General features: G+C 49.3%; 8 protein-coding genes across 8 annotated transcripts; 5 read left to right on the top strand and 3 right to left on the bottom strand.

The window, feature by feature from the left end:
* Positions 1–4,070: 4,070 nt before the first annotated feature.
* Positions 4,071–5,240, top strand: AO090701000254 (putative nucleoside-diphosphate-sugar epimerase; the record flags this gene model as incomplete). The annotated part of the gene is made up of 3 exons (XM_023237401.1): positions 4,071–4,097; positions 4,211–4,364; positions 4,441–5,240. The coding sequence occupies 3 exons, from the start codon at positions 4,071–4,073 to the stop codon at positions 5,238–5,240; spliced, it is 981 nt and encodes a 326-aa protein (XP_023092059.1).
* Positions 5,241–6,085: 845 nt separating this feature from the next.
* Positions 6,086–13,460, top strand: AO090701000253 (putative THO complex component (Rlr1); the record flags this gene model as incomplete). Its single annotated transcript, XM_023237402.1, has 2 exons — positions 6,086–10,992; positions 11,060–13,460. The coding sequence occupies 2 exons, from the start codon at positions 6,086–6,088 to the stop codon at positions 13,458–13,460; spliced, it is 7,308 nt and encodes a 2,435-aa protein (XP_023092058.1).
* Positions 13,461–14,533: 1,073 nt separating this feature from the next.
* Positions 14,534–16,065, top strand: AO090701000252 (flavin-containing monooxygenase; the record flags this gene model as incomplete). Its single annotated transcript, XM_023237403.1, has 2 exons — positions 14,534–14,702; positions 14,765–16,065. 2 exons carry the CDS (start codon positions 14,534–14,536, stop codon positions 16,063–16,065), a joined length of 1,470 nt encoding a protein of 489 aa, XP_023092057.1.
* A 420-nt stretch (positions 16,066–16,485) lies between these two features.
* On the bottom strand, positions 16,486–18,103 carry AO090701000251 (NAD(P)/FAD-dependent oxidoreductase; the record flags this gene model as incomplete). Its single annotated transcript, XM_023237404.1, has 3 exons — positions 16,486–16,517; positions 16,704–17,457; positions 17,513–18,103. The coding sequence occupies 3 exons, from the start codon at positions 18,101–18,103 to the stop codon at positions 16,486–16,488; spliced, it is 1,377 nt and encodes a 458-aa protein (XP_023092056.1).
* A 576-nt stretch (positions 18,104–18,679) lies between these two features.
* Positions 18,680–20,041, top strand: AO090701000250 (saccharopine dehydrogenase family protein; the record flags this gene model as incomplete). The annotated part of the gene is made up of 1 exon (XM_001823067.1): positions 18,680–20,041. One exon carries the CDS (start codon positions 18,680–18,682, stop codon positions 20,039–20,041), a length of 1,362 nt encoding a protein of 453 aa, XP_001823119.1.
* Positions 20,042–20,139: 98 nt separating this feature from the next.
* Positions 20,140–21,059, bottom strand: AO090701000249 (PaaI family thioesterase; the record flags this gene model as incomplete). The annotated part of the gene is made up of 2 exons (XM_023237406.1): positions 20,140–20,305; positions 20,464–21,059. The coding sequence occupies 2 exons, from the start codon at positions 21,057–21,059 to the stop codon at positions 20,140–20,142; spliced, it is 762 nt and encodes a 253-aa protein (XP_023092055.1).
* An 889-nt stretch (positions 21,060–21,948) lies between these two features.
* Positions 21,949–24,469, top strand: AO090701000248 (uncharacterized protein; the record flags this gene model as incomplete). The annotated part of the gene is made up of 2 exons (XM_023237407.1): positions 21,949–24,210; positions 24,260–24,469. The coding sequence occupies 2 exons, from the start codon at positions 21,949–21,951 to the stop codon at positions 24,467–24,469; spliced, it is 2,472 nt and encodes an 823-aa protein (XP_023092054.1).
* Positions 24,470–24,798: 329 nt separating this feature from the next.
* AO090701000247 (aminoglycoside phosphotransferase family protein) lies at positions 24,799–25,710 on the bottom strand (the record flags this gene model as incomplete). Its single annotated transcript, XM_001823064.1, has 1 exon — positions 24,799–25,710. The coding sequence occupies one exon, from the start codon at positions 25,708–25,710 to the stop codon at positions 24,799–24,801; it is 912 nt and encodes a 303-aa protein (XP_001823116.1).
* Positions 25,711–26,094: the final 384 nt, after the last annotated feature.

Raw genomic sequence — 26,094 nt, forward strand, 5'->3', positions numbered from 1 at the left:
TACATATGATCTTAAGAAGCAATATATCAATATTACTGGTATACATCTTTCTATAATCCATAGCATTACCATCAACTATCCCTTTGATTCTGTAGTTTTCCTTGTGCTATGTGACTCATTTAGTGGACCTATTGGACGTGTTGGGCATTCGACTACTATGGTAGGGTGCGAAAAAGGTCATGCCGATCCCTGTCAAGGTGGTTGTATATCATTTCCCCTTTTTACAGATGTTGCCAGCTGGATACAGAATATAATAGGACGCACGATCTGTAAGCGAATTGCCCCACAGGGATCGACACCATGTTTTCGCGCCATATATCAGTAGATGATGTCGTGGCGGGGCTATGAACTGGGATACTGGAGATGCAAGACCACGGAAAGGGAAAAGGCAGTGTTGAGATGATACTGAGCTAAGCCTATCAAAGCGCGTACTGAATACACAAGCTGTTGACCTCTGGGGAAGGCCTGAGCGGAACTGAATAGTAGTAGGTATGTAGTGAGAGATTAATCGGTTAGTCAATTAGGTCACCTCATATTCAGGAAGCTAAGTTTAAGGACTCCAAATCTATTTGAATTGGTTTTATATAATGATAACGATATAGATAGCTAGAGTAACTGAGGGGCTGATATTGAGAGATGAGGATATGCCAATTGCCCCTCATTCTGACCTCGCCAACGTCAGTTGCAGCGATAGCCAGAGGCATGCTGAATGACACGTCAATCTGAGGGTCAAGTTCGTATTACCTCTAACCTATGATTTGTGAGTACGGAGTATAATTAGCAATCTACATTGATTCCAAGGGTCGAAGATCAAACACACACACGGGCGATCACCGGCATAGAGACTCGATGACTTCCGCTTTACATTCCAACCTCGACGTGAGGTGCCCGCGTGAACTTACCACTCCGTGGGAAGGTGAGACTGAGTGGACTGTGCGGCAGGTGGCAGTAGAAAATCTCTCGACTGCTTCTCCATACACGAGGTAATTCTACTTACATGGGCATCTACCCAAGTAAGTGAATCAAGTGTTCATTAGACTCCAACAGCGACGAGGAGATATTTGAAATATCCGTTTTCGAACTTGCTATCGAACCAGTGGTCAATGATTTTTATATGGGAACTATGTCTGGGAACAAAAATGAGATACTACAATAGATTCAATGAAATAGCTTCTAAAAACTACCTCCTGGTGCCTACAATAAATTCACGATATTTCTATCCGTGGTCAAATCCCTGGTCTCATCGGTATTTAGCTGTATGTGTACCCACGCATCAGCGTGAGTCATAAAAAGTCTTATCTGGCCATGTATCAAGTCCATGCTGGTTTTCGTACTGTCTGCAAGTGTTGACTGTCGGATATGATAGAACTATTCCTTAGTTAGCTAGTCTCTTCTAAAATAACCCCTTTTTGGTGATAATCAATGCCAATACCACCTTAGTACCTACGAAATTTTAATGTCTAACGATGGCCATTCTTATTTAGACCTCTGCAGGCCCGCGAGCAGCCCTTCATGGGGTCAGGCCTAGCCTATAGGCGGGGCTTTGGGCTGCTGAGACTATAATCAATAAACCCTTGGCGGCCTGGCACAGACTCTTATAGAAGTAAAAGAGTATCCTCGAAGCCGCAGACTAGTTACTAGGCCTCGTCGGGCCATATCCCCTCCTACCACACATGATGCTAGAGCTTTGTCTGGGGAGAAGCACAAAGTCACTCTTTCCTGCACTTCCTATCCATATTTTGCAAGACAAACTGTTTTACTGGAGTTGTTGGGAGATGATGTATAAGCTGTGTTGGCCACAAAGAGCTTGGTATAAGTGGACGGTGGAGATATCTATACCTGATGAATATATCTAGTAGACAACTTTGGATATATAATAGTAATGACATAGGATAATATAGACGGGTAGCCCTGCATGGAGAAGTTGTTCTATTAACTTAAACTGGGTTTACCAGTTGCAGTTTGGATAAGGGCGTGGGCGAAGGATTAACATCTAATTCAGGAGGCTAAACCATGCAATCAAGCCCAATAGGTGTTATAGATTAAATGTTATATACAGTCTATAGATTATTGAGCAAGGAAGAGTTAGGGAGGAAGCAGAGTAGATAGATTTACCAAAAAGAAAAACAGATTACCATTTCAGTTTATAAACAAATATACTATAATAGTCTATTAATTTCTCGAAACTTCAGGTCCGGTCATGTATTAAAGACTGTTGGCCAGATTGTTCGGTTGGAGGCACGACCAAATGCCAAAGGTATTTTGGCCGAGCGGCAACACGCTTGACAAAGACCATTTAGAATTCTTATCTCTCAGCTCCCTTCTTCCCCCTATCTAAAGCCTTAGTAATAATTGATCATGTAGGCCAGTTACCAGTGAATACAGTATTAGAAAATTCCTAATAAATTATAAGGCCATTGTGACAATGCCCTTAGTCCCCGCAGTAACGTGTCAGATTCGGGTCAATAATTACTCAGTAAAATCTAAACATAACGATAGCCTTGAGCCTCGATAGAGGAAAAGGAACTGCGAGCCAGCGCTGCTGACACCAAAGTATTACTTTTAGAGGCATCAACGTATGAGCCGTTAGCGGTGGCAAAGCGTGGAGTACGAAGTACTCCTTGCTATTCTCTGCTTAATCTCTACCCCTGATGGAGATTAGAGTCTGGTAGTTCGGCAGTGCTGTTGAATATCCGATGTGCACTGGTTTTCGCGGGCATGAAGTACGATTTATGACTGATATTTGAGTGACTTGAGAGGATGTTCAAGTAAAGGAGATGGCATCATTGACTATAGCTCCTTTAGGACTACAGAACAAACTACCGCTCTGAAACTCGAGCCTATGAACAGCCCACTTGCATAGAACTTTCGCTACTTCTACTTACATGCTAAATTAAATACCACGCCATGTGACCAAAGCATTGTGTAAGTCAGAGAGAGATGTGTTGTTGATATCATAATGTTTTATAGCGCAGCGTGCAACCAACGACGATTTCTATTTAGACTTGTAGAAACTGAAATCCACCTAGATCTCGGAAATGGTCATATTGTATATCCTTGAGGGACCTCGTGCAATTAGCTCGTAAAGTCTGTTACCCTGTGATATACGGTTCTAGGTCCTGAGTCCTGTGGCAAGGAGAGTTATGACAGTCTTTTATGGGTCTCAAAAGAAAGCATGCCTTGGTGCAAGCCTACAACACATCATCTCACAGATACAATCTCTTATCGCTAGTCCACTAGGAATGGGAATAGACCTCGATACTGTCTCAGCCCTAGCGCATTAGGGAAAGACCAACAACCGCAGGGCTGAGAGATGTAAGCGCTAATGGCCGCTGTTTCAGCCATATTTCTCGAAGCCCTACACCTTGCTATACTTTTCTTTTATAATGAAATTCCCTTCCGAATCAGATTAACTGCCTAAAATGTATGGAACATGTTGCATAGCATAATTGAACCCTCGAGCGACGTAGAATGACCTAGGATAACCATATCATGGTGCAGTAGGAACGTGACAAGATCTTTGTACCAAATCTTGGGATGTACAAGATAATCTCTTCTTATAAAGAATTTAGCCTGATACGGTTTAGTACTGCAGTTTCTAAAGGAAACTCATACCATATATAGGAAATCAGTTGGGAGTAAAACTGAGAATTTCGCCTAGTTTCCATCGCATTGATTATGATCATAAAGACGTCGGTATACTATGTTGTTGGAAGGTCGTATTTATAGATGCACGATCCCCAAAGTAGTAATGAATGCCGAATCGACCTTCCTTGACTTTTCCCGAACTCCATGTGGAACTTTGTCACCGTCCAAGTTTGGGTCAATGACCTCAAATTTCCATTTCAACCCCACCCTGGCACCCTGTGCTTAACTCTGATTGCACGTCTTGAACCCTGTGGATCCATCATTCCACCATTTTGATTTCAAAGCATCCCGACAGCTTGAGCTGTTGCTATTACGTATTCTCAGCAAAGCTATAAAAACCTCAAGATGCCCCTCCTTGATACCCCTCATCGGCTCGACCTCATTTGAAAGCTTGTCAGCAACACTTACCTACCTTTGAGAGAATGGCTCCCCCTAAGGTCTTCCTGTGGGTAAATTCATCTCCAGTAATTAGCATCAAATCGATTGCTAATGTCTCTAATTTATTTTTAGCACCGGTGCCACCGGTTACATTGGCGGAGATGTCTTTTATGCCGTACATCAGGCACATCCTGACTGGCAATACTCCCTCTTAGTTCGAAGCAAGGATAAGGCAGCCCAGGTCACTAGTAAATACCCCAATGTGAGAATCGTCCTTGGAGATCTCGACTCGTCCAATATTATTGAGGAAGAGGTTAAGAACGCCGACATCGTACTCCGTAAGTACCTATCTATCCAATCTCCCCGCAATAAAAGCGTTGTGTATGACCTTGTGTAACTAACGGCGCCAATTAGATTGTGCCGACTGTGATCATGTAGCATCAGCCGAGGCAATCGCAAAGGGTGCCGCCCACCACACGCCCGAGAATCCAGTCTGGGTGATCCACACCTCTGGCACTGGCATTCTGACCGTTGAGGATTTCCGCACCAACACCTGGGGCTTCTACCGTTCTAAGGAGCACAACGACTGGGAAGGCGTTGACGAACTCCTTAACCTCCCTGATGACTCTTTCCACCGCAACGTTGACAAGATCATCATCGAGGCTAGCCAGCGGAACCCTGAAAGTGTGAAGACGGCCATCGTCTGCCCTCCTACTATTTACGGCCCTGGCCGTGGACCTGGTAACCAGAAGAGCGTTCAGGCATACTGGCTCGCCGCCGCTGTGTTGAAGAGAAAGAAGGGATTCTTGGTGGGTGAAGGAAAGAACATTTGGCATCAGGTCCACGTCCAGGACCTCAGTGACGTATATGGTGCTTTGGCAGACGCTGCCGCCGCTGGTGGTGGAAAGGCAACATGGAACGATAAGGGCTACTATCTGGCCGAGAACGGACAATTTGTCTGGGGCGATATCCAGCGTGAAGTGGCTAGAGTCGCCTATGAGAAGAAGTTGATTCCATCTCCTGATGTTGAATCACTGCCAGATGCGCAGGTCTCGGAGCTGAATGAGTTTGGGCTGTATGCTTGGGGAAGCAGCTCTAGAGGCCATGCGCTTCGTGCCAGGAAGTTGTTTGGGTGGTCCCCGAGCAAGCCTAGTCTGAAGGAGCTTATTCCTGAGATCGTGGACCTTGAGGCTAAGAACTTGGGTTTGCTGTAAAGCTGGATGGTGCAAGACTGTAGTGTTACTAGCGTATAATGATGAAATGAATTCCTAACTATTCCCTGATGTACTATACTTCCTCTGTAGTTGCACATTTTATTTCATGCATTGTAGATCAGCTCTGGTCATAGATACTCACTTAGAGGTCATAGCTCCTAGAATGCGTGCTTTTGACAAAGCTTTTATATCATATACAAAGAAGACCATTGTGTAAAAGCTCACGGCCATTGTGCTGGTATATTAAAGAGTATTCATGAGATATGAAGTAGCACTGCGGTGTTTATACTGATTATATATAATAAAGGATGACACGGGTTGGCGACTACTAATATTACTATTGTGCAGGTGGACCGTTCGTTACCTTGAGCAAGTAGAAAGTCCAGATTCCTCAGATCGTTAATTTGCAATTTCCTAGAGAAAACATTGCCTCTTCCTCTTTTTTCTTTTTCTTAAGCCTGCATAACCGGATGATGTTGTAGTGAAAGAACACTGAGCGGAGACCGCAAAAAGTTTAGCGCCGAGCGCGGGTAACACAAGCGACCCAAGCGCGACACTCGCGGTGCAATCCTCTTTATTATCGTCAATCACCGAGTCCATAACCCAAGACACCTTTGTCTCAGAACAGGGCAATCTTACTCTCGAGATTCCGTCACATGTCATTTCCACGGCAGGTTGTTCCATTCCCACTGCTTTTACCCTCCATGCCTAATTGCTCCCACCCTCACCTTAATTGTGGTATACGCTGACAAAGTCAAATCCAGGCTCCGCTCATGACTTGCGACCTGTCGGAAACATTCCGGTTCTCTGCCTGAGCAATCCAAGGTAGCTTTGGTTAAGCTGTCATGGCTCCAGGTGGCGGAGGAAAAAGAAAAAGAGGTGAAAGAACTTGGTCTAGTGATTCAGTAAACGACGGCCAACGGCCCTCTCCTCATCGGCCGAGTAACCTAAACATGGCGCAACACAACTTACCTCGCGATCACTCCTATACTCGCGGAAGAGGGCGCCGACAGAATAATCGAGGGGGAAGGAATAACTTTGGACGGAGGCCTAGCAACGATAACAAGAATCAGGCTGGCGGTCGGAAGGATACTGCTATGTCACCTCCAAACACAACACCGGCGAAAGAAGCTCCGGATCAGAATCAGACAAACGGCGCCCCCTTAGCGATGAATCAATCTCAACCTCCCCCATCACCTTCACCGGCTCCATCGCAATCACAGCCGCACCCACCGCCCACACCGCAACCCCAGATGTTGCATGTTCCTCCCATCCAGCCTGCAGCTCCACCTCCCCCATTCGATTATGAGTACGTGAGTGACAGTGTGGTTGAAGCATGGTCCTCTACGGGGAAACAAAAGCTTGTTGAGGATGGAGTGCATGCAAAGAATGAGCAGGATATCGCAAAGTTGGCCGCGATATACCAGGAAGTGATCCGGGCCGCTTTTTACGGACGACTGTCGCCGACGGATGCTGGAGCGGTAGTTAGAGATATCATAGGAGAAGATGTTGCTGCGGAAGATATTGATATGGATAGTGAAGGACAGACGACAACCCTCTTTGATACCCGCTCTCTGTTCTTGGACACGTTATCTATCGTTACCGATTCCGACACAACGAACCCTGCCTTGAAGCCATTGGTATTCTCGACTGGAATCAACGCCGCGCTCATGCGCCTGCAGCTCGATACACCGCTCCTCCAGTCTCTGGGCCTTGTCCGTGATACATTCGCCCGTATGGGAATTCGGAAGCAGACTAATCTGCTTTACCGACAGTCTAACTATAACCTACTGCGTGAAGAATCTGAGGGGTATTCGAAGCTTCTCACCGAGCTTTTCACAACCAGCAATAATGAACCTCCGTCCAGCGAAGTCGTTGAGGATACCTTCGAGAGGGTCAAGGCAATGATCGGCGCGTTCGATATGGATGTCGGTCGTGTACTTGACGTCACGTTGGATGTTTTCGCTGCCGTTCTCGTCAAGCAATATCGATTCTTTGTGAAGCTATTGAGAGCTAGCTCATGGTGGCCTAAGGAGGATGCTTTCCGCGGTTCTGACGGTGATAATCGTGATTCCGGTCTTCCAAACTGGGCACTACCAGGCTCTGCGGGATGGGTAACGACAGACGAAGAACGGGCCGAATTAGTGCACACAAACCAACATCGTGATAGAGAATTCTGGAAGCGAGTCAAAGAGATTGGTATCCGGGCATTCTTCGAGATTGGTCGTAAACCAGTATCTGAGGAGGAGCTGAAACGTATGCTCCCTGAAAGCAACAATCTCTCAGAAGAGGAAGCGGGAACGCGTAAATGGATCGAAGAGACAGGGACATTGCCACCTAAGGGGAATCGAGTCGCGGCGCAGCTTCTCGGATTCAAGCTTCGCTTCTACTCATCTCGGGCTCGCAGCAAGTCGGACATTCTTCCGGACAATCTTATCTATCTAGCAGCGCTGCTGATTAAAGTAGGGTTCATTTCACTACGCGACTTGTACCCTCATCTTTGGAGACCAGATGACTCCATGGACCTTTTGAAGGAGGAAAAAATGAAAGAAAAAGCGGAAAGGGAGAGGGCGGCAAGGCCTGGTGGGGGTGTGAATGCGTTGATGATGGCTGGTGCTCTGTCGGATGATACCCTGCCTACTCCTACTCCTCGCATTCGGGAATCGGAGACACGATCAGCAACACCCGGAAAGGACCAAGAGGCAGAAAAGTCAACCCCAGTCAAGACCGAGGAAGATGAGCTTCCGGAGCCGTCAGATCAGAAAGTAATGCTTCTCAAGAGCTTACTGGCAATTGGCGCACTTCCCGAGTCCCTTTTTATACTCAGCAAATTTCCCTGGCTTATGGACGGCTACCCGGAGCTCCCCGAGTTTATTCATCGTATCCTCCACCACTGTTTGAGCAAAGTATACGCTTCACTGCGGCCCCTGCCTTCTGCAGAGGAGCTTAGAGAGCAGAAGCAGATCCTGAGTTCAGACCAGTCCGGTATACCGAAGGGCCAGATTCGGTTAACCCAAGCACCTCCGAGGCGAGTCCTTCGATGGGCCCAACTTGATAAGGAGGATACGAACGATGGAACTGACTATAGATTCTACTGGGACGATTGGGCCGATAATGTTCCTCTGTGTCAGAACATTGACGATGTCTTTGCCCTATGCTCGTCGTTCCTGAACCTTTCTGGACACAAAATTGGACAGGACGCCAGTTTACTGACCAAAATTGCAAGGATCGGAAAAGACAGTCTAAGTAAAGATGATTCGCCTGAAAATAGGGCCCGATGGAAGGACCTCTGCAAACGCCTCTTGGTGCCCGCCATCAGTTTGACCAAAGCAAACCCCGGTGTTGTCAACGAAGTTTTTGATCTAGTCAGCTTCTTCCCCCGTGAAACCCGATACAATATGTACGCAGAATGGTATTTTGGACAAACGTCTCGCCTTCCGGATGTAAAGTCGGCTTTTGACCAAGCGAGGGCTGAGACGAAGGACGTACTCAAGAGGCTGAGTAAGACGAATATACGACCGATGGCTCGGGCATTGGCCAAGATTGCGTATGCAAATCCCGGTATTGTTATCAATGTCGCCATCAGCCAAATCGAATCTTATGAAAATCTCATCGAAGTTGTCGTGGAATGTGCACGGTACTTCACCAACCTCGGGTACGACATCTTGACATGGGCGTTGATCAACTCACTTGGTCAGAAGGGAAGAAGCCGTGTTCAAGAGGGTGGTTTGCTGACCAGTCGTTGGCTGAATGCCCTGTCAACATTTGCGGGCAGAACCTTCAAACGATACTCGGTAATGGACCCTACCCCCGTGTTGCAATATGTTGTTGAACAGCTTCGACACAACAATTCCACCGATCTTATTGTCTTGGAGCAGATGATCAGCTCCATGGCTGGTATCATTACCGACACCAACTTTAACGACAATCAAATACAGGCCATGGCAGGTGGTGAAGTCCTTCAAGCCCAAACAATCCTACAGCTGTTGGACCGACGACACGAGTCTAAAACTACCTCAAGACGACTAATGAAAGCGTTGACTGTTTCGAAGCTCGCTGGTCAGTTACTTATTGCAATCGCCCAGGAACGCTGGACCTGCATTTTCCAGGAGTCAGAGGGCTCCGACGAACTCAAACTACTGGGTAATGTATTTGACGAAATTCATCGAGTTTTAGCTCAGTATCTGGATCTTCTGCGCAGCAATATGTCGGTGGAGGAGTTCGATTCATTCGTCCCGGATCTTTCATCACTGATTAGTGAGTTTGGAGTCCAGCCTGAAATAGCTTTCTGGATCCGACGACCAAGTGTGGCCAAGAAGATATCTGAGAGTGATAGGGCGACAACCGAAGAGGAAGCAGGGGTGGCCAAGAGTGGAGAGGTCGAGCAACAATCTCCGCCTAAAGATGAGGCGGACAAGATGGAGACGGATGAAGGAGAGGCGACAGCCCAGGACAGCGGTCAAACTGCTGAGAGTGCCATGGACGTTGACAAGGATCAGTCTGAAAAGCCTCCTGACACCGATGCTGTGAACAAAACAACAGAACAAGCCATCGCAACAGCCTCAGTTACTGCTGAATCTCCTCTGAATCCCGTTATGCAAGACCTTCAAGACCAGGTCAAGTCGGCTCTGCCTTCTGAAACATGGGGTGTGGTTGGCCTGCATTTCTATGTCACCTTCTGGCAACTGTCTCTTTACGACGTACACGTACCTCAGAAAGCATACGAGGACGAAATAGACCGCCAGAAGAAGAAGGTAATTGCCATTGGTAACGACCGATCTGACATTAGTATGGCTGGTAGCCAAAGAAAGGAGCGCGAAAAGAAGCAGATAACTCAACTTCAAGACCGCATACTGGAGGAGAACAAAGCTCATCTGAAGTCTTATGGTCAGACAAGGACGAAGCTGCAGAAGGAGAAAGATCGATGGTTCGCTGGTATGCGTGGGAAACACGATGCGTTGAATGTGGCTTTGCTTGAGCAGTGCTTCATGCCTCGACTGCTGTTGTCGCCCATTGACGCATTTTACTGCTTTAAACTCCTCAAATTTCTCCATACATCCGGAACGCCTAACTTCCGGACTGTCGGCCTTCTAGACCAATTGTTTCGAGAGCAGAGACTTACTGCATTGATTTTCCAGTGCACTTCAAGGGAAGCTGATAACCTTGGCCGTTTCCTGAACGAGGTCATCCGAGATCTTGGCCGCTGGCATGCTGACAAGGCCGTTTACGAGAAGGAAGCGTTTGGAACTAAGAGGGACCTTCCTGGATTTGCCATGCTTGTTGATCCGGAAGGCAAACCGACGACGTTCCTGGAGTATGAGGACTTCCGCCGACTTTTGTACAAGTGGCACCGTCTTCTGGCTGCTGCCCTCAAAACTTGCCTGAATGGCGGCGAATACATGCACATTCGGAATGCCATTAGTGTCCTAAAGGGAGTTGTGCAAAACTTCCCTGCAGTGAACTGGATTGGCCGTGATATGTTGACCAGTGTGAACAATCTCAGCCAGAACGACGAGCGGGATGATGTGAAGATTCCTGCAGCCTCTCTCATTGGTGATCTCAACCGACGCGAAAAGAAATGGATGCTTCCTCAGGCCTTTATGATAACTAGTCAACCAGCAGCAGGGAAGGGCAATCCTTCAAAGAGTGAAGCAGCTGACAAGAACGCAAATGGGAAAACTCTGCCGTCACGGCCTCAATCTTCGACTCCAGGCTTGAACGCTTCCGCCGCGGAATTCAAACCAACCACCGAGTAAGTCCATATAACCTAAGGCTAACCGTACAACCTTGACCCACGTTTCTGACAATTCAACCCACAGACCGTCCAAGATAGAACCTACAAAGACGGAAGTCGAAGATGGAGAAATTGAGGATGCGAAGATGACCGATGCTGCGTCGAAGAACACAATAGACACAGATAAACTGAGCCAGAAGTCGTCCGAGCAAGCTGATACCACAGCCTCGACCCCAGCTGAACCGATTGCTTCCCAGACGCAGCAGGCAAGCAGCGCTGAATCAACAACCAATGAAAAACCTGCTACTCCAGCCGTAGAGCCTCGGACCACTGGTCAGCCCGCCCCTGCTTCCCCAGCACCTACTGCATCCCAGGCGCCTCCAAAGGGCCCTGAACCTGGCCGACAAGCAAACATTCCTCGACGCCCAGACCCAGAACGAGCGCCGCCCAGCAACCAGAATGTACGCTCGCAGACGCATACCCCTAATCGTCCTTACCGAGAGGATGGAAGGTTACCACCACGGCCTGACCTTTTAGACGACAGACGCGATAGACATTCAGATTACCCTCGAGGGGGCCGCTATGGTGGTGAGCATGATTACAATAGGTCGTTCGAACAACCTGTGGGTGATGGAAGGGGCTATGGCCGTCTCGATAGAGAGTATCCTTTAAGGCCATCTATGGATGAGTCGTTCCGTGGTCCTCCTTACCGTGAGGGGCGTCTCCTAAGAGAACCGGAGTGGCCAGATCGTCCCGGACGTTTGCGCCCTTCGGATGCTCGAGAGGCACCACCTGTCGCACGCTCCGGTCCACCGACACACCCTGATCGTGCAGAAATGATACACGATCATCCTGACCGGGAAGGCTATCGACGTGGGGAGGCACTGCGACAAGAGAAGGATGATAGGCGACCTTTGCCATCAAGAACGTTATCGCCTCCCAGAGTGGAACTTCCAAACCGCCCAGAACGCTTCCCTGATGAACGCCGATCCGGTAATTTCGGACAAGCACATTCACGACATGAGGATTTACCTACTGGACCTCGCAGCGAACGCGTTGGACGACCTCCTATGGATGGCCACGACTCAAGAGACTCTGACCTGAGCCATGGACGGTTGCGTCAGCCAGAGCCTTCGGCCGAAATCCCATCTGGGCCGCGGATGCGAAATGCACCTGGCAGAGGCGGCCGAGGTGGTCCCGGGCCATCTAACGGCCCGAACGCACCTAATGAACGCCAGCCACCTACTGGGCCAGGTCGTCAGGGTATGCGTAGTGGTCCTGACCAATCTGCATCCGCAGTCCCATCGTCCCCTGGTCCTGAAAGGCTTGACACCACTGGAATACATCCAGACCGGCTGAAGAACCTTCAACCGCAGCCTACTGAAGGCTCATTTGGAGGACCCATGCGTTCCAGTCATCCTTCATCTCCTGCGTCCGTTGTTCCTCCGTCGGGACCTCGTAGTGCGCTTGGACCACCGCAGGGGCCATCCTCTCTTAATCGTGGACCACCCCAAGGCCCCGGCTACGGTGGTGAACGGGGTCGTGGTGATAAGCGGTTTGCTGGACTCAACAACATGCTGCAACAATCTGGAGGACCCGCGGAGCGTGCGGGCCCAGGCCCAGGTCCAACGATTCGTGGCCGAGGTGCCAACCGTCAGCCTGCTGGTATGAATGCTTCTCAGGCTCCTGATGAAGGCGGTCGGTTGGGGCCACCACAGAATCGGCCTGACCTTATGGCCGGTCGACCCTCTACTTCTTTCCCTGAGGACGATGGACAACCTCGGAATCGACCAAGCGGTCCTCGTGGGGAGCCTGTCGAGGAGTCTGGACCTGAGTCACGGAGGTCTGGGCGGTACTCGGGCCACGACCGGGATCGAGAAAGAGAGCGGGACCGTGATCGGGACCGTGATCGGGACCGTGATAGGGATAGGGAACGTGAGCGTCGGACAGGCGAGGAGGAGGGAACGCGCAGTAGCAGCAGGAGAGAGGAGCAGCGAGATCGAACGCGAGACTACGAACGTGAGCGCAGCCGTAGAAGTGATGCAGGCGCAGGCAACACTAGGGAAGAACGGTACGAGTCCCGCGAAGCATCACGCCGAGGGGCTGGATCACGCGACGAAAATCGTCGTCGACGGGATCGGGAGGATGCATCAGACGCCCAGAGTCAGGAACATGAAGGGCGCCTTCGGCCACCATCCTCACTTGGTGGACACCCACCTCCGCCCCCTCCCCCGCCGCCCCTCCCAGGCAGCGCGGAAGAAGATAGGCGCTGGGCCGGCGGCAGGGAACCGCGTGATAGAGATCGAGACCGGAATCGAGATCGTCAACGCGACCGAGACTACAACCGCGACGGCGGCAGCGGAGGAGGAGGCTCCCATCGTAAGCGTGGAAGACCCGGGGGCGATGACAGTGGACACGGCGATGGCGGTGGCCGGGGAGGCATGAGAATGGGGGGTGAGAGTAAACGGCCTCGACGAGGCGCGTGAAATTAAATTTCATGGCATGATCGGTGGAGATTCCTTATTGTCTTTCTTTAAGCTCGACACTTTTCCTTGTTTCTCTTTATATGACGCATCGATGCATTGTTGGACGGTGTTCAAATCTTTCTTGCATTGGGATAACCTTCTCGGCTCTTGTTGGAGTCCATGTGTATTCTCTACATTTCTTTAGCGTCTTGGACGGATACCAGCTTAACGTATGTGGATAATGATACACTTTAATCCAGGATGTAAATGCAATACCGGTCCATGGGGGAGAAAATAATCTCAGTACATGGCAGTGAGCTTGGTATTGGCCTCAACGAATAGAGAAGATAGGGTGCGGCGTGTATCCCACATCCAACCTTTTAAATACTATTACCCTTATAGCTAGATTATGTGTACCTTTTTCTTCCGCCAGAGGTAGACCATAAATGAAGAAGCACAATCAGACCAGTTTACTACTAAAGTAAATCACTGTGCAGCGCAATATCAACCACCGAAGTTCAAAGCTGGTCACACTATCTTGTGACCCTACCTTGCTTTAAGAATCTCGAGGTCTGCTAATATGTGTACTGTTTAACATAGTAATAATGAATATGAAAACATGAATTTATTTCACGCTCCAATACTAACGTATTTTAATGCAATAGGATAATTCACCAGGGCATGGAAAGCATTGCGACAAGTATAGCTTGATTTACAATGTTCGAGCCACATTCCAACAGGGTCTTAGAGTGATTACATCCACACGGCTCCGTAGCGGTTCCGACACTTACTCAGTTCAAAAAACAAGTCGTAGATCTTGCGTAGCAGTTCCACTTCAGCCAGGCACTCAGGACCCCGAGACAATCGTATTCCGCGGATCCGACGGCACCGAGTGAGATGTAATATCCACTTAGGGTTTACGGGTATTGAAGTGGCGATACATACAAGACTACCCCCCGAACAAGGCCTGTGGACACAAAACCGGACCCGGGACTTGTATGGGTATATCACTCGCCGGGATGAATCTAATGTTATAGGTTATCACTTCCCGATCTCAGCGACGGCTATAGTGAAGTGTACCCGCATTCCTCAACATGTCCGAACGAAACGACAGTCTTGATTACGATGTCATCATCATCGGTGCTGGTATCTCTGGAATTAATTTTGCGTATAGATTGCAGGAGAGTCATCCGGACTTGACCTATTGCATTCTTGAAGAACGGCATGAAATTGGTGGAACGTGGAGTTTGTTTCAGTATCCAGGTGAGATATGCTGGGCTGATAGGTTACTTAGTGGAATTGGTGGCTAAGACGATTGAATGTAGGGATACGGTCCGACTCCGATTTATTCACGTTTGGCTTTGCATGGCGTCCCTGGACTCAGAAGCACTCGATCGCGCACGGCTCGTTGATCCGTGAGTATCTCCAAGAGTCAGCCGAGCAGGAAGGAATCGACCAGAAGATCAAGTTCCGGCATCGCGTGGAAAAGATGGATTGGTCTACTGGTAAAAAGGCCTGGACGGTTCATGTTTCCACGGATGGTGAAGCTACCGTGACTCTACGCACTCGGTTCATCATGATGGCTACTGGGTACTATGACTATCATGAGCCGCTCGAGACTGAAATCCCCGGGATCAATCGATGCCAAGGAACCGTCATTCATCCGCAGTTTTGGCCATCAAACCTTGATTACACGAACAAGGATATCGTAATTATCGGTTCCGGTGCTACGGCCATCACCCTGCTGCCGTCACTGGCTGAGAAAGCGTCCAGTGTGACCATGTTGCAACGGTCCCCTAGTTATGTCCTCTCTGTTCCAAGGGAAGATACTACCGAGAAAGTGATTCGTTGGATCTGTCCCCAGAAGCTAGCAGCCAGTCTCATTCGATTTAAATGGATCATCGTGCCCCTCGTGCTGGTGAATTTCTGTCGTTGGTTCCCTAATCTCGCGAAGCGATTATGTCTCGATATCACCCGCAAAGAACTCCCCAGGGAAGTGCCTTTGGATCCCCATTTCACGCCTAGATACAATCCATGGGAACAACGAATGTGCATGTGCCCGGACGGTGACTTTTTTGAATGTCTCCGGAATGGGAGTGGCAGCGTGGTAACCGGTGTGATTGAGTCCATTACGGAGAAGAGCATCCGGCTACAATCCGGGGCCGAGTTGAATACCGATATCATCGTCACAGCCACCGGACTGAAGATGAACATTGCCGGCGGGATTCAGATCACAGTTGACGGAGACTGGTTTTCCATTCCGGATCATTTCATGTGGAAATGTACCATGGTCGATAGGCTGCCGAATGTGGTGTTTGCCTTGGGATATGTCGATGCTAGTTGGACCTTGGGTGCTGATGCAACTGCACAGCTGACATGTCGGATATTGACGCAGATGAGGGAGGAGGGGTTGAGTATTGTGTCTCCTCGGTGTGGTGATGAAGAGCGGAATGGGATGCAGGAGCTGCCGTTCCTTAACCTGAACGCTACGTATGTTAGGAGGGGTGGCTCGGCTTTTCCGAAAGTTGGTGATAGGCCTCAGTGGGAACCTCGGTCGTACTATTGGAAGGATCTTGTAAGGGCTTGGTGGGGGGATATACGGACAGGCTTGGAATGGTCGGAATGACTTTGTATTAAAGATAGAGCTTTTTTTGTCAAAACCTGGAAACATGTGTTGTAGAAATGTATGTTCGATCTGTAAATCCTTTTGTGCCATATTATTCTGTGTATAGCTAGAGAATATATGCAACATGGTGTCACATATGCATATCCAAGTCGATGGTGTATGGCCCAAGGCTGCTGGAGGTGGTCCACAATTTGCCTCGTCGAAGCCAGAAAAGCGTGATTTAGATGGTCTATGTGAACCTACTTGCACAAAAGTTGGTCTTAATTGTTAAGAGATGCTAGCTGCTATGCATTGAATCTTTGTTTTCCTTTTTTCTAAAAAATTGAAAAGCCTTGGCTACGTAACAAGGAGAACTTCAAGATGCGGAGTAGAAGTGGCGTTGGCAATTGAATTGAAATTCATAGTATTCACAGGACTAAACTAGTACTCATGGCAAATCCAAGTCCACCAGACTGGTACCTGCATGCCAGATCCATTTACCATCCTCTATTACCTTGCAAAAAAGGACGCCAGGGCTGCCTCCGAACCCATGGACACATCTCCCAAACGCCTCTCAGTACTCAAGTACACATCCGGCAGCCACTCTGGCTTTTGCTCTCCCAAGGCCATACGAGCAATAGCCTCGCCACATAACCAACACTGTGACATGCCATATCCATTGAAGCCAGCCGCGATCCACTCTCCCCCTTCAACATTTCTACCGCTGATACTCGTCGGCACACTACCTACAATCGGGACTTGATCGGCCGTCATGCTGAGGATCCCAGACCAGATTCTATGAAGGGCAGTGGCGGAGGTCATTGTAGTATTCGTGATGGGATTGGTCCAGCCTTCCTTAAAGAGCCTCTTAGGAAGCAAGTCAGTAAGGTTCCTCGCAGAGTCAGCACTGATGACCGAATCATCCGAAGACAGGAAATCGTCCAGCCTCTGCAGGTCGCCTCCAACGAACAGATCACCGGTTTCTGCGTTTTGCTGCATCCAGTATAGGCCTTGTTCGACTAAGGTGGTGTTCGGGTCATATGATTGCTTCGTATGGAAGAGCCATGAGTTGGGGCGATTTCCCCACTGGGGTCCTGGCTTCTGCGTTGTCATGGATAGTCGGCATGGGAAGATTGCTCCCCTGAGCTTGGGCAGTAGGTGACCTGTAAAACCACTGGTGCAGTGGAAGACCTTTGCGGCTCGTACTGTTCCTCGGGGAGTTGTTAATATGTAGGGGTATTCGGTGTCAGCCTCATCAATTGTGATTGAAATTACTGGTGTCTGGGTCTCGATTGCGAACTGCTCTGGATAAAGTTGAAGAAGGCGCTGCAGAAGATTTGTGACCAGTCTGTATGGCCAGAAAACGCGAGATTGAACGACCAGAGCACCGCTAGACTTCCGGAGATGATATTCCTGTCGAAACAATCAGCATGTCTCTTTCAGCAAGCATGTTAATAGAACATCTTACCTTCTCTGCTGTATCCTTGTCTATGATTGTATACTTCCCCTTAGCCTCAGGAATAGCCTCTTCGTACATGCGAATAGACTCAGTCACCTCGGCGAAACCTTCCTGATGCTCAAAGCTAGCGATCGTCGTGACGTCTCTGATCTGGCTTGCCTTATCAAGGTTCTCGGCCTTGGCCATATCAACGATACTTTCCAGTGTGCGGTCGCAGAACAGGGCGATATCTCTAGCAGCATCGATCCCCAAAGCCTCGGCATAACTTTTAAAGAACGGCGGAGCATGGCTCAGCAGAAAGCCCCCATTACGACTGGTTGCTCCGGTAGTTAGAGACCGAGCTTCAAACATGGTGATCGTCTTATCGCGTGCTAGTTCATTCTCAAGGAGTGTTTTGGCAACGCTGGTACCGGTGATACCAGAACCGATAATGGCAAAATCAGTGCGCTGTGGCAGCTTGTCGGACTGGATAGTCGCGATAGGATGCGCCGGTTCTTGCCAAGCTGAGACAGTTGGGGCTGCGACTGGAATGCCAGGGTCCTGGATGATTTGACCGGCTAATTTGGCTAACAGCTCGTGTGGAATTTGGTTTTCAGCCATTTTGCGCGATAGTTGATTGTGAGGCGAGAGTAGTTTGTGTTATAACTGATCATGAATATGATGAATAGTTCATTGTGAATACAAATCAAGGCGCAATGCCTGCTTTTATGCTACCAACCCATCAGCTTCTGGGGACTGTGTGGTGACTATTGCCTCCTACCTCCAATATGCGTGGAAGTTGATGCGAGCTCCTAGCATTCGATCGACGGATTAAACCCTAACATCCCGTGCTCGGGAACCCGCGGATCCCCCGGATCCGAAGCTCCTCTCTCCCACGTGGCCAGCTTCACTCAATCCTCGCCGATCCTTATGGTCTGCCAGATCTTCGGCATATCAATAGCTCGGAGCCGCGGGTATGACTTCATGTTCTTTTCAGATCAGGTAAAACCAGCCTTCGGGGTATAATCAGATGCAGAACCCCAATATAGATTCATCGTCTCGTAGGTTAAGTATAAATAACACAATAAAAGTCGGCCTCTACTATTCCATTACCAAGCCAATATAACTGGCTATTTATACTGCACTCCTCTTTGAATGTAGAACGTCTGCCCGGTTTAAACACACTCCCAGTACAACATGCATACCAATTCTACTGGCTCTAAGCCTGTCGTCTTTATTGGTGCCGCAGACGCGATATGCGGAGAAGCTATCAGGCTTTTCGTACAAGCAAGCGACGTGCCTGTCATCCTCGCAGACTCCGATGAGGATGCACTTCGCGCAGTTGTTGCCAAACTGCCTGGTAAAAATATCACTATCCGCAAGGTGGACCTATTCAATCCGGATGAGTTACGAAGCACCATTACCGAAGCTGCACTCGTGATTCAAGGAGCACAACCATATCATCGGACCTCGGCACCAGTACTCACAGCTTGTATCGACGCAAAGGTACCCTACCTAGACTATTCCGATGACGTGAACAGTACACAAGCGTCACTGGATTTACATGAGCAGGCAGAGAGGGAGGGCGTCCCTTGCTACATCAATTGCGGCTCATCCCCGGGCATGACAAACCTCATAGCCATTGATATTGCCAAAGAACTTGATACCGTCGAGAGCCTCGATATATGCTGGCTTGTCAGTGAAGAGGGTGGCCAATTGGGTCGAGAGGTGTTAGAGCATCTGATGCATATCACGGGTGGACCTTGTTTAACCTGGGCCGACGGAAAGGCCGCCGTTCACGAGAACTGGGTCGAGACAGCTTTTGCTCCTATTATTACTGGTTCTAGCGATCTTTTCTACGAGAGTGTTCATCCCGAGCCGGTTACCTTGCCACGCCGACTAAAAGATATTACTCGAATTCGGACCATGGGCGCTCTTAGCCCTGCGCCATTCAACGGCTTTGCACGAGGCCTTGGCGCAGCAGTCCACTCGGGAACTCTTTCAATGGATGCCGCTGTCGACTTTCTCGAGGGTATGCAGAGAAAGCCCTCTTCGAGCTGGAGTGAGACAATCGGTGCCATGGCCGTTCAATTCCGGGGCGGTGACATTACGCTCAATCAGCTATACCAGCTAGCTACTCACGGCATTGCATCCCTCAAGCCATGGAACCTTGCTCTCTGGGGTATGATCGACCAGGTACGCAAGGGGCAGTGCACATCAGGCGAGGCTCTAGGCTTTTTGATCAATTCCGCACGGGGAAAACAATCGCCACATCGGTCTGGTATCCTTGTTCGAGGTGTTGGCACCCGCAATGGATATCCTGCTATCACTATTAGACGCACACCTGTTGTTCGGGAAGACTCGTTCATGGGAGAGAGTATGGCCACTTCAATTGGTGCATCTTGTGCTGCCTTTGCTCTGATGGTGCTGGATTTGGGGGCACAGAAGCGGCCAGGTGTCCAGTGTCCAGAAGACTGGGCTAAGCTGGAGACTTTTATCAAGTCTATGGAGAGGCTTGGATGCCCTCGGGATCAGGTCCTCGAGTCGGTTGAGGGGTAGTTTGGTAGCGACCGGGTTGTAGATTTGGGATACTTTCTGTAGGTTGTGAGGATTATGGTGGTAGATATATCATATAGGAAGTACAATATCCTCTCGAGTTAGGAATCCGGACGTCCTATTTGGTTTCTCTGAAGTTCCCAATGTCCATTGTTAAAGTATGTACACCGCAATTGTTTGGGGTCAGATTGTACATTGGTCGCGAGGCGATCAATATAGAAAAATAGTAAAGATATTGAACCGCTAAACACACATAAGGGACATAGGCTAAAGAACAGTTCCTAATACCGATACGATTATAAGGAGTGGCAGCTGGGTTACTATTTCCGAGTAGGACCTCAGCGTACAAATAAGAGTAGCTACAAGTCTGAACTAAGAGGTGCTTAGGGAACTATAATCCCGCATCAACTCTCGAGCTGATATACAATGTTTTAGCCTCTACCTTCACCGCTCCCTCTTGATCAAGGACCTGTGCTTCCAAGAACCATTTTCTGCCCTGCCTCTTCGTAACCCATGTTTTGATCATAACAACGCTCGGCACAGGCACAGGGGAGCGATACGAAATCTCAAGACCAGCGGTGTACAGCCGCGTATGACCTTTTGAAACCAACTCTGTCGACTCGGCACACAAACCTAGAGCTTCGTCAAGCAGGGCAGCCAAGACTCCGCCGTGGACTGTATCCTGGAAACCGCATAGGTCGGGGCCCAGAGAAACAAAAACCACAAAATCTGGGTGTGCATTGTCGCGTTGATCTGTGGTCTGATTTGATTTCGAGTCTGGCACTCGAACTAGGGCCAGCAAGTGTGGGATTGTCTCGGCGGTGTTGATCACCTTGCTGAAGAACTTATTGGAGGTGGCTTTTGTATCGTATCGGGTAATGAATGGGACCGGCTCGTAAAATGGACTGTTTAAGTAGGGTGAAGCGAATGGGAGGGAGGCGAAATATTCGATGTCCTGTGGGGAGATTTCCAAGTTCGGTTCGAAGAAAGCATGTCGTTTGGATGATGGACGGTCTGACATGATCGCTGCGAGGCTTGGGACGCGTTGATACTCCAAAAGCAACGTAAGAGTCCCGGTGTTGATTAATAGTGGGCAAAGGCTCTCATGAGCCTTAGGGTAATGAATCTTGATGTTGCCTCGGTGTCCGCGGGTGCCGAGATAGAGACGTACCTTGAACTCGCGATTCGCTATAAATGCAGATATTGGTGGAGTATGGGTCGGTGCGGGGTGGAAGCGGACCCGCGGTTCCTCTTAATGATCGACATCAACCTCGTACTCCGTAACTTAATCCTTAGGTCTCATGGGAGGCACTTTGCACAGTAACATGGCGGGTCTTTGGAGCCACAGCACCCGGTGGCCTAGGTCTGTTCAACGACACGTGGAACCAGAGATGATGTACGCACGTCAGAGGAACAGAGAATATACGAGGCCTACCATACCCTTTATATTGACATACTAATAAGTGATATCCAGCGTGTAATATTTGCATAATTAGTGATCCAGAGTGCAGAAACTATCTTTTTCTCACAGCATCTGGCCCCATGTTCAAGATATTTAGAACGCCACGCTCCCTTGTGGTCGGGGTTTGCCAACATCCTTCCTGATACTCCGCTATATTATCGCTGGGACATAAGCTTTTGATCCTTTCTATTCCTGTACTACACAGCATGTTGTAGGGGATAACCATAAACTATATCATACCCCAAACTCGATGGATGGTGGAGGTGGTCGGGACCCGCGGACCCCCCGCGGATGATCGCCTTCCCCCGGATTTCCCAATCGCATATGAATGAACCTCCGCGTTCTCCCCCAGCGATACACTCGAAGAGATTGAGCGGATCCCAGGATCATTCACCACCGATAGTCCCGCTATGTAGTTCGGTTCCCCCGGAATCGCAACAGCAAGAAAATGTCATTCTCTCCACCAGACAGTTACCTACAAATTTCGCAGATATTGCGTGACCCAAACAATGACTGCAATACAATCCCGATCAATGAGCTTCAATTTGCGCTGCCACTTTGCCTGACTCCCCCAGATTCGGAGCTGGACCAGTCGGTGAGCTCCGTCGTCAATGTGGGTGAAAAGCAACAGCTACCGGAATGGATCCAGACAGAGCCAGGCTGGTTAGACAGTGTAGAGGCTTCTTACCAGAACCAAGAAGCTTGTGCTGGCAATGTCACACATTCTTACTCACATTATCAAATTGATGATCGAGCCTCTTCGGCATCTGCCGTTAATATCCAACAGGAGCTCTATCCAGTCCCCACACCACAAAAGCAGAGCACAGGGCGGCGGATACGTCGACAGAACCACTCGTGTGACCCCTGTTGTCTAGCAAAACGGGGATGCGATCTTCCGAGGGGGGTAGCAATCTGTGGCGACAAGCCCACAGTTGCGTGTACCATGTGCTCCCTCCGCAGTATGGAATGTACGGTGGCCTGGTTAGCTAGCCGGAAACCCTCCCGCCAGATCCAAAGGCGAGCAGAAACTTCCCCTCGGTCTCCGGTGGGCTATAAGGCTCCCACTTCCCAATGGAATCCAGTCGAGGATGTGTCCCAGATGGAAGGTTTAACGTTGATACCCCGAGCTGAATGGGACCAAGCGAAGCAGCTGGAGGCCCGAGAACGTTGCTTGCAGCACTTGTATTTATACATTGATGTCTTTGATATGCAAATCACAGCCTGCCTTTCAGAGGGATGCATGCCTCCTTGCTATTCTCTGGGGATTGAAGCTCTAGTGCCGTTGAGCAACAGTGCTGATGTTTCTCCATATGTGGAGCGTGTCCGGTCGAGTATCAACAACTCGTGGTATATGGATCTGACAGCGTGGAACTCAACATCTGCGACACCCAATCTTTATCTCGCCGTGTCATTACTGGATGCACTTTTTCAGTACCCGGGGGGCCAGAAGAGCCCTTCATCTAGTAACACGCGAGATAAAGCTATTGATGAAACATACAAATGGGTCGCTATTGCAACAGCCACCCAATTCACAGTGGACGAAAACAACAGAACAGGAACAGCCAAGTCTCATTCAAGGGCCAGAGACATTGCCTTTGCAACGTGGCAAAAGGCCAGAGAGATGCTCTTCAGGAACATCGGAGCAACTGGGTCTTTCCGCCTAGCACTCTCGCTCCTCCTTTTTGGCGGGATTTTGCCACCAACGGGGCTGGAGCAGAGGGAAATATGTGCAGAGGATACCACTTACGCGCACCGTGAAGGGGCTCGGCGTCTTCGAGCACTCTGTTCTAATGCGCGTATCTATCTCCAAGAAAATCGCGGGCACGGTGGTCATCCCCTCTCGTCTTTAAATACGGTAGGCGCCGCCACAGGGAGGCGAAAGTCGCACACAGTCCAAGCATTCTCGTCTGAAGCTCGCCAATACATCCAAGAAGTGGTTGGCGCTATAGAGTGGTTCTTCTGGATGTCTCACTCTGTCACCATCGCCATCTCCCGTGAGCGAACAGACCCGACGAATCTCGACCTTCAATACGGCAGTATAAAAGAATTAGCCTTGCGGGGCCCGGCACAACCTGGAAACCTAGACGAATTAAAGACTAGGAGGCATGAGCGAGAAATAGAAGATTCTATTCTTGCTCGGGCTCGACCTGAAAAGCATAATGTAACTACCCTGTGGTCTCAAAACGTATCGTGCGATGTTGTAGATCGCGCTGTCACTAATGCAGGCTCGCTCGCTGTGCTGTTGTGGCGATCAGTAGCCCTTCTGACATTAGCATCACAAGATATGTTGATGGGCATGGGAGATGAAGAAAGCTTTCAGCGCCAATACACGGCGACAACCGAGCTGATCGACTCCTGGAGAGAGGCCTTTGGTCCAATCACCTCTACAACCATCATAGGCTTACAAGCGTCCCGAGCGGATATCCAACGCAGGGCTCTTTTCTGCGCCACCGACGGCGACCTGGCGATTCTCTTGTTCGATGAGCTTATCCGTGAATTGGAGGTAGGCCTTAAAGAATCATTGCCAGCCGGTGACAGCTTCTACACAACTCTCCGATCGACGAGTACGTATCGTCAAGAAGAGAGGCTCGAAAGCGCTATGAACATATCCTACCTGGCTTCACTGAGTATCAAAGTGCCGAGCCCCGGGTTCCAGGGAGACCACGGTTTGAAAGCAAATGTGCAGGACATTGCTGCGCATCCGGTGAGGGTGACCTTCCTGCAACTATAGTACTCCTGAAGCTGACCCGGCTGCACAGCAACCAGCCCTTGTTGTCAAGGCCTATACACTGGCTGCCAAAACACTTGCGGACGAGATCCAACGTGTGATGGCTAAGATGGAGACAGGTAGCGTGTACACATTGACAAACGGCCTGAACAACTGCCTACAGGGACTGCTGGCCCTGGAAAAGACCCTTGTCATGTTTCCGAATAGAGACGATGATAGTGCGAAAGCACCCTTAGAGTAGGACTTTTGTGCGCATATCTATGCTCTGAAGAAGTCCATGGGAAGCGTTATGACAGACTTCACCGGTCCATACTGTGTAAGCAAGCACGTAGAAAACAGATCAATAACCATGGCACGTTTGATGGCAATCCGTGGAGGACAGTGAATTCGCTGTTCAGCAGTTGAATACCTTATAAACTCCTGCGTCCGAAGTACTGCGAGTTGCCATACTCGATTCTTGACTAAGTGTAGCGGCCGTTGCCTCGGTCAACGATAATATTATTAGTTATAAATCAGCAGCGGTCGATATAATTGTCTGGCCGCTTAAACTCATGCGGCTTAAATGTCGTGCTAGTACCCCTCCAAATCATGCTTGAACAGTCCCAAAAGAGCAGCTTCGAGAGGCCAAGGATCAATGAATGTTTCGAACATCTTTCCCCTTTCCCCTTCCCAGAGGAAATCCGCGAAGAACGCAGCATACTCCCAGTACCGAGGATACCATCCAGGCAACTCCCAATCTATGATACCCGTTACCTTGAATTTTCTATCTGTGTGGCGATCGGTTTGCGGAAGCTCTTGGACCATGATGTTTTGCTTGACCAAGTCACAGTGTGTAAAGGTAGTTAGATGGTCTTTTAGTGCTTGTGGAAGGTGCCGTGCAAACCACTCTGCACCCCATGGATGTCTATCTTTGCGCTTCTCTTGCCTTTGTGAAACGAGGGCCATGTCCAGATGAAAGTCCTCTAATGTTTCGAAAGGTCCCATGATGCGTGGATCCGAGTCCACCCAACCAAAGAATCGATGCTGAACAGGCCCTCCGGTCACGCTCCCGAAATAGCCCGGCGAGGGGATGGTACGTATTTGGGCGAAGGCCTCTTTCAGCTGATCACATATAGACGCCTTCTCATTGCACGATAGCTCACCCCAAAGCTTGGAAAGATCCGCCCCGGGAAGTAATTGCATCACGAGGTAGAGAATGTCGTCCTTGCGATACATAGCGTACAGCCGTGGCACGGGGATTGATGGATACTTCTCCAGGAGGAGTAGCGCATGGCCTTCGTTCTCCAGGATGAACTGACCATATTTAACAACGAAATGGTCTCCAACGACGGCAACATGTCCATGGTCTCCAGAAATGCGTTCACTTTTCGTCGGCAGAATAGTTCCCGCTTCGATGTCCTCGGTCGTAGGGAGGGGACATGGCAGCTGGTTAAGGTCTCTGAAAAAGGGAAGCTTAGTTGTGGATAGAGATGATCCTAGCATTTTTAGCGCAGAGAGAGAAATGATGGGGAAGGAGAGGGAAAGAAGAGATAATTGGTATTTAAGTAGGCAGCCAGTGAGGCGGGTTCATCGGTAATTGGTCAGTCGTAATGGATTCACTGTTGTCTCTGCCTAAGGTGCTCATTATTCTATATCTGTCGAAGTTTGTTACAAACTGTACTTCTGGAAAGTCACGAGTATCAAGAACAAAGAGCGAAATCTCGATCAAACTCCATCTCGACCTTAGAATAACCTGTACATCCGCCTTCGAACGAAAGTCTCCATAATGCCAATGTCACAGCGAATACTACCTCGTTTCCTTCGTGCTCGACTTTAGTTGAGTGAGAAGCGCTTTGAATCCTTTGGATGGAACGTCGTGAGAGTGAG

This window comes from Aspergillus oryzae, chromosome 5 (assembly GCF_000184455.2).
Source record: "Aspergillus oryzae RIB40 DNA, chromosome 5".
Taxonomy (NCBI): domain Eukaryota; kingdom Fungi; phylum Ascomycota; class Eurotiomycetes; order Eurotiales; family Aspergillaceae; genus Aspergillus; species Aspergillus oryzae.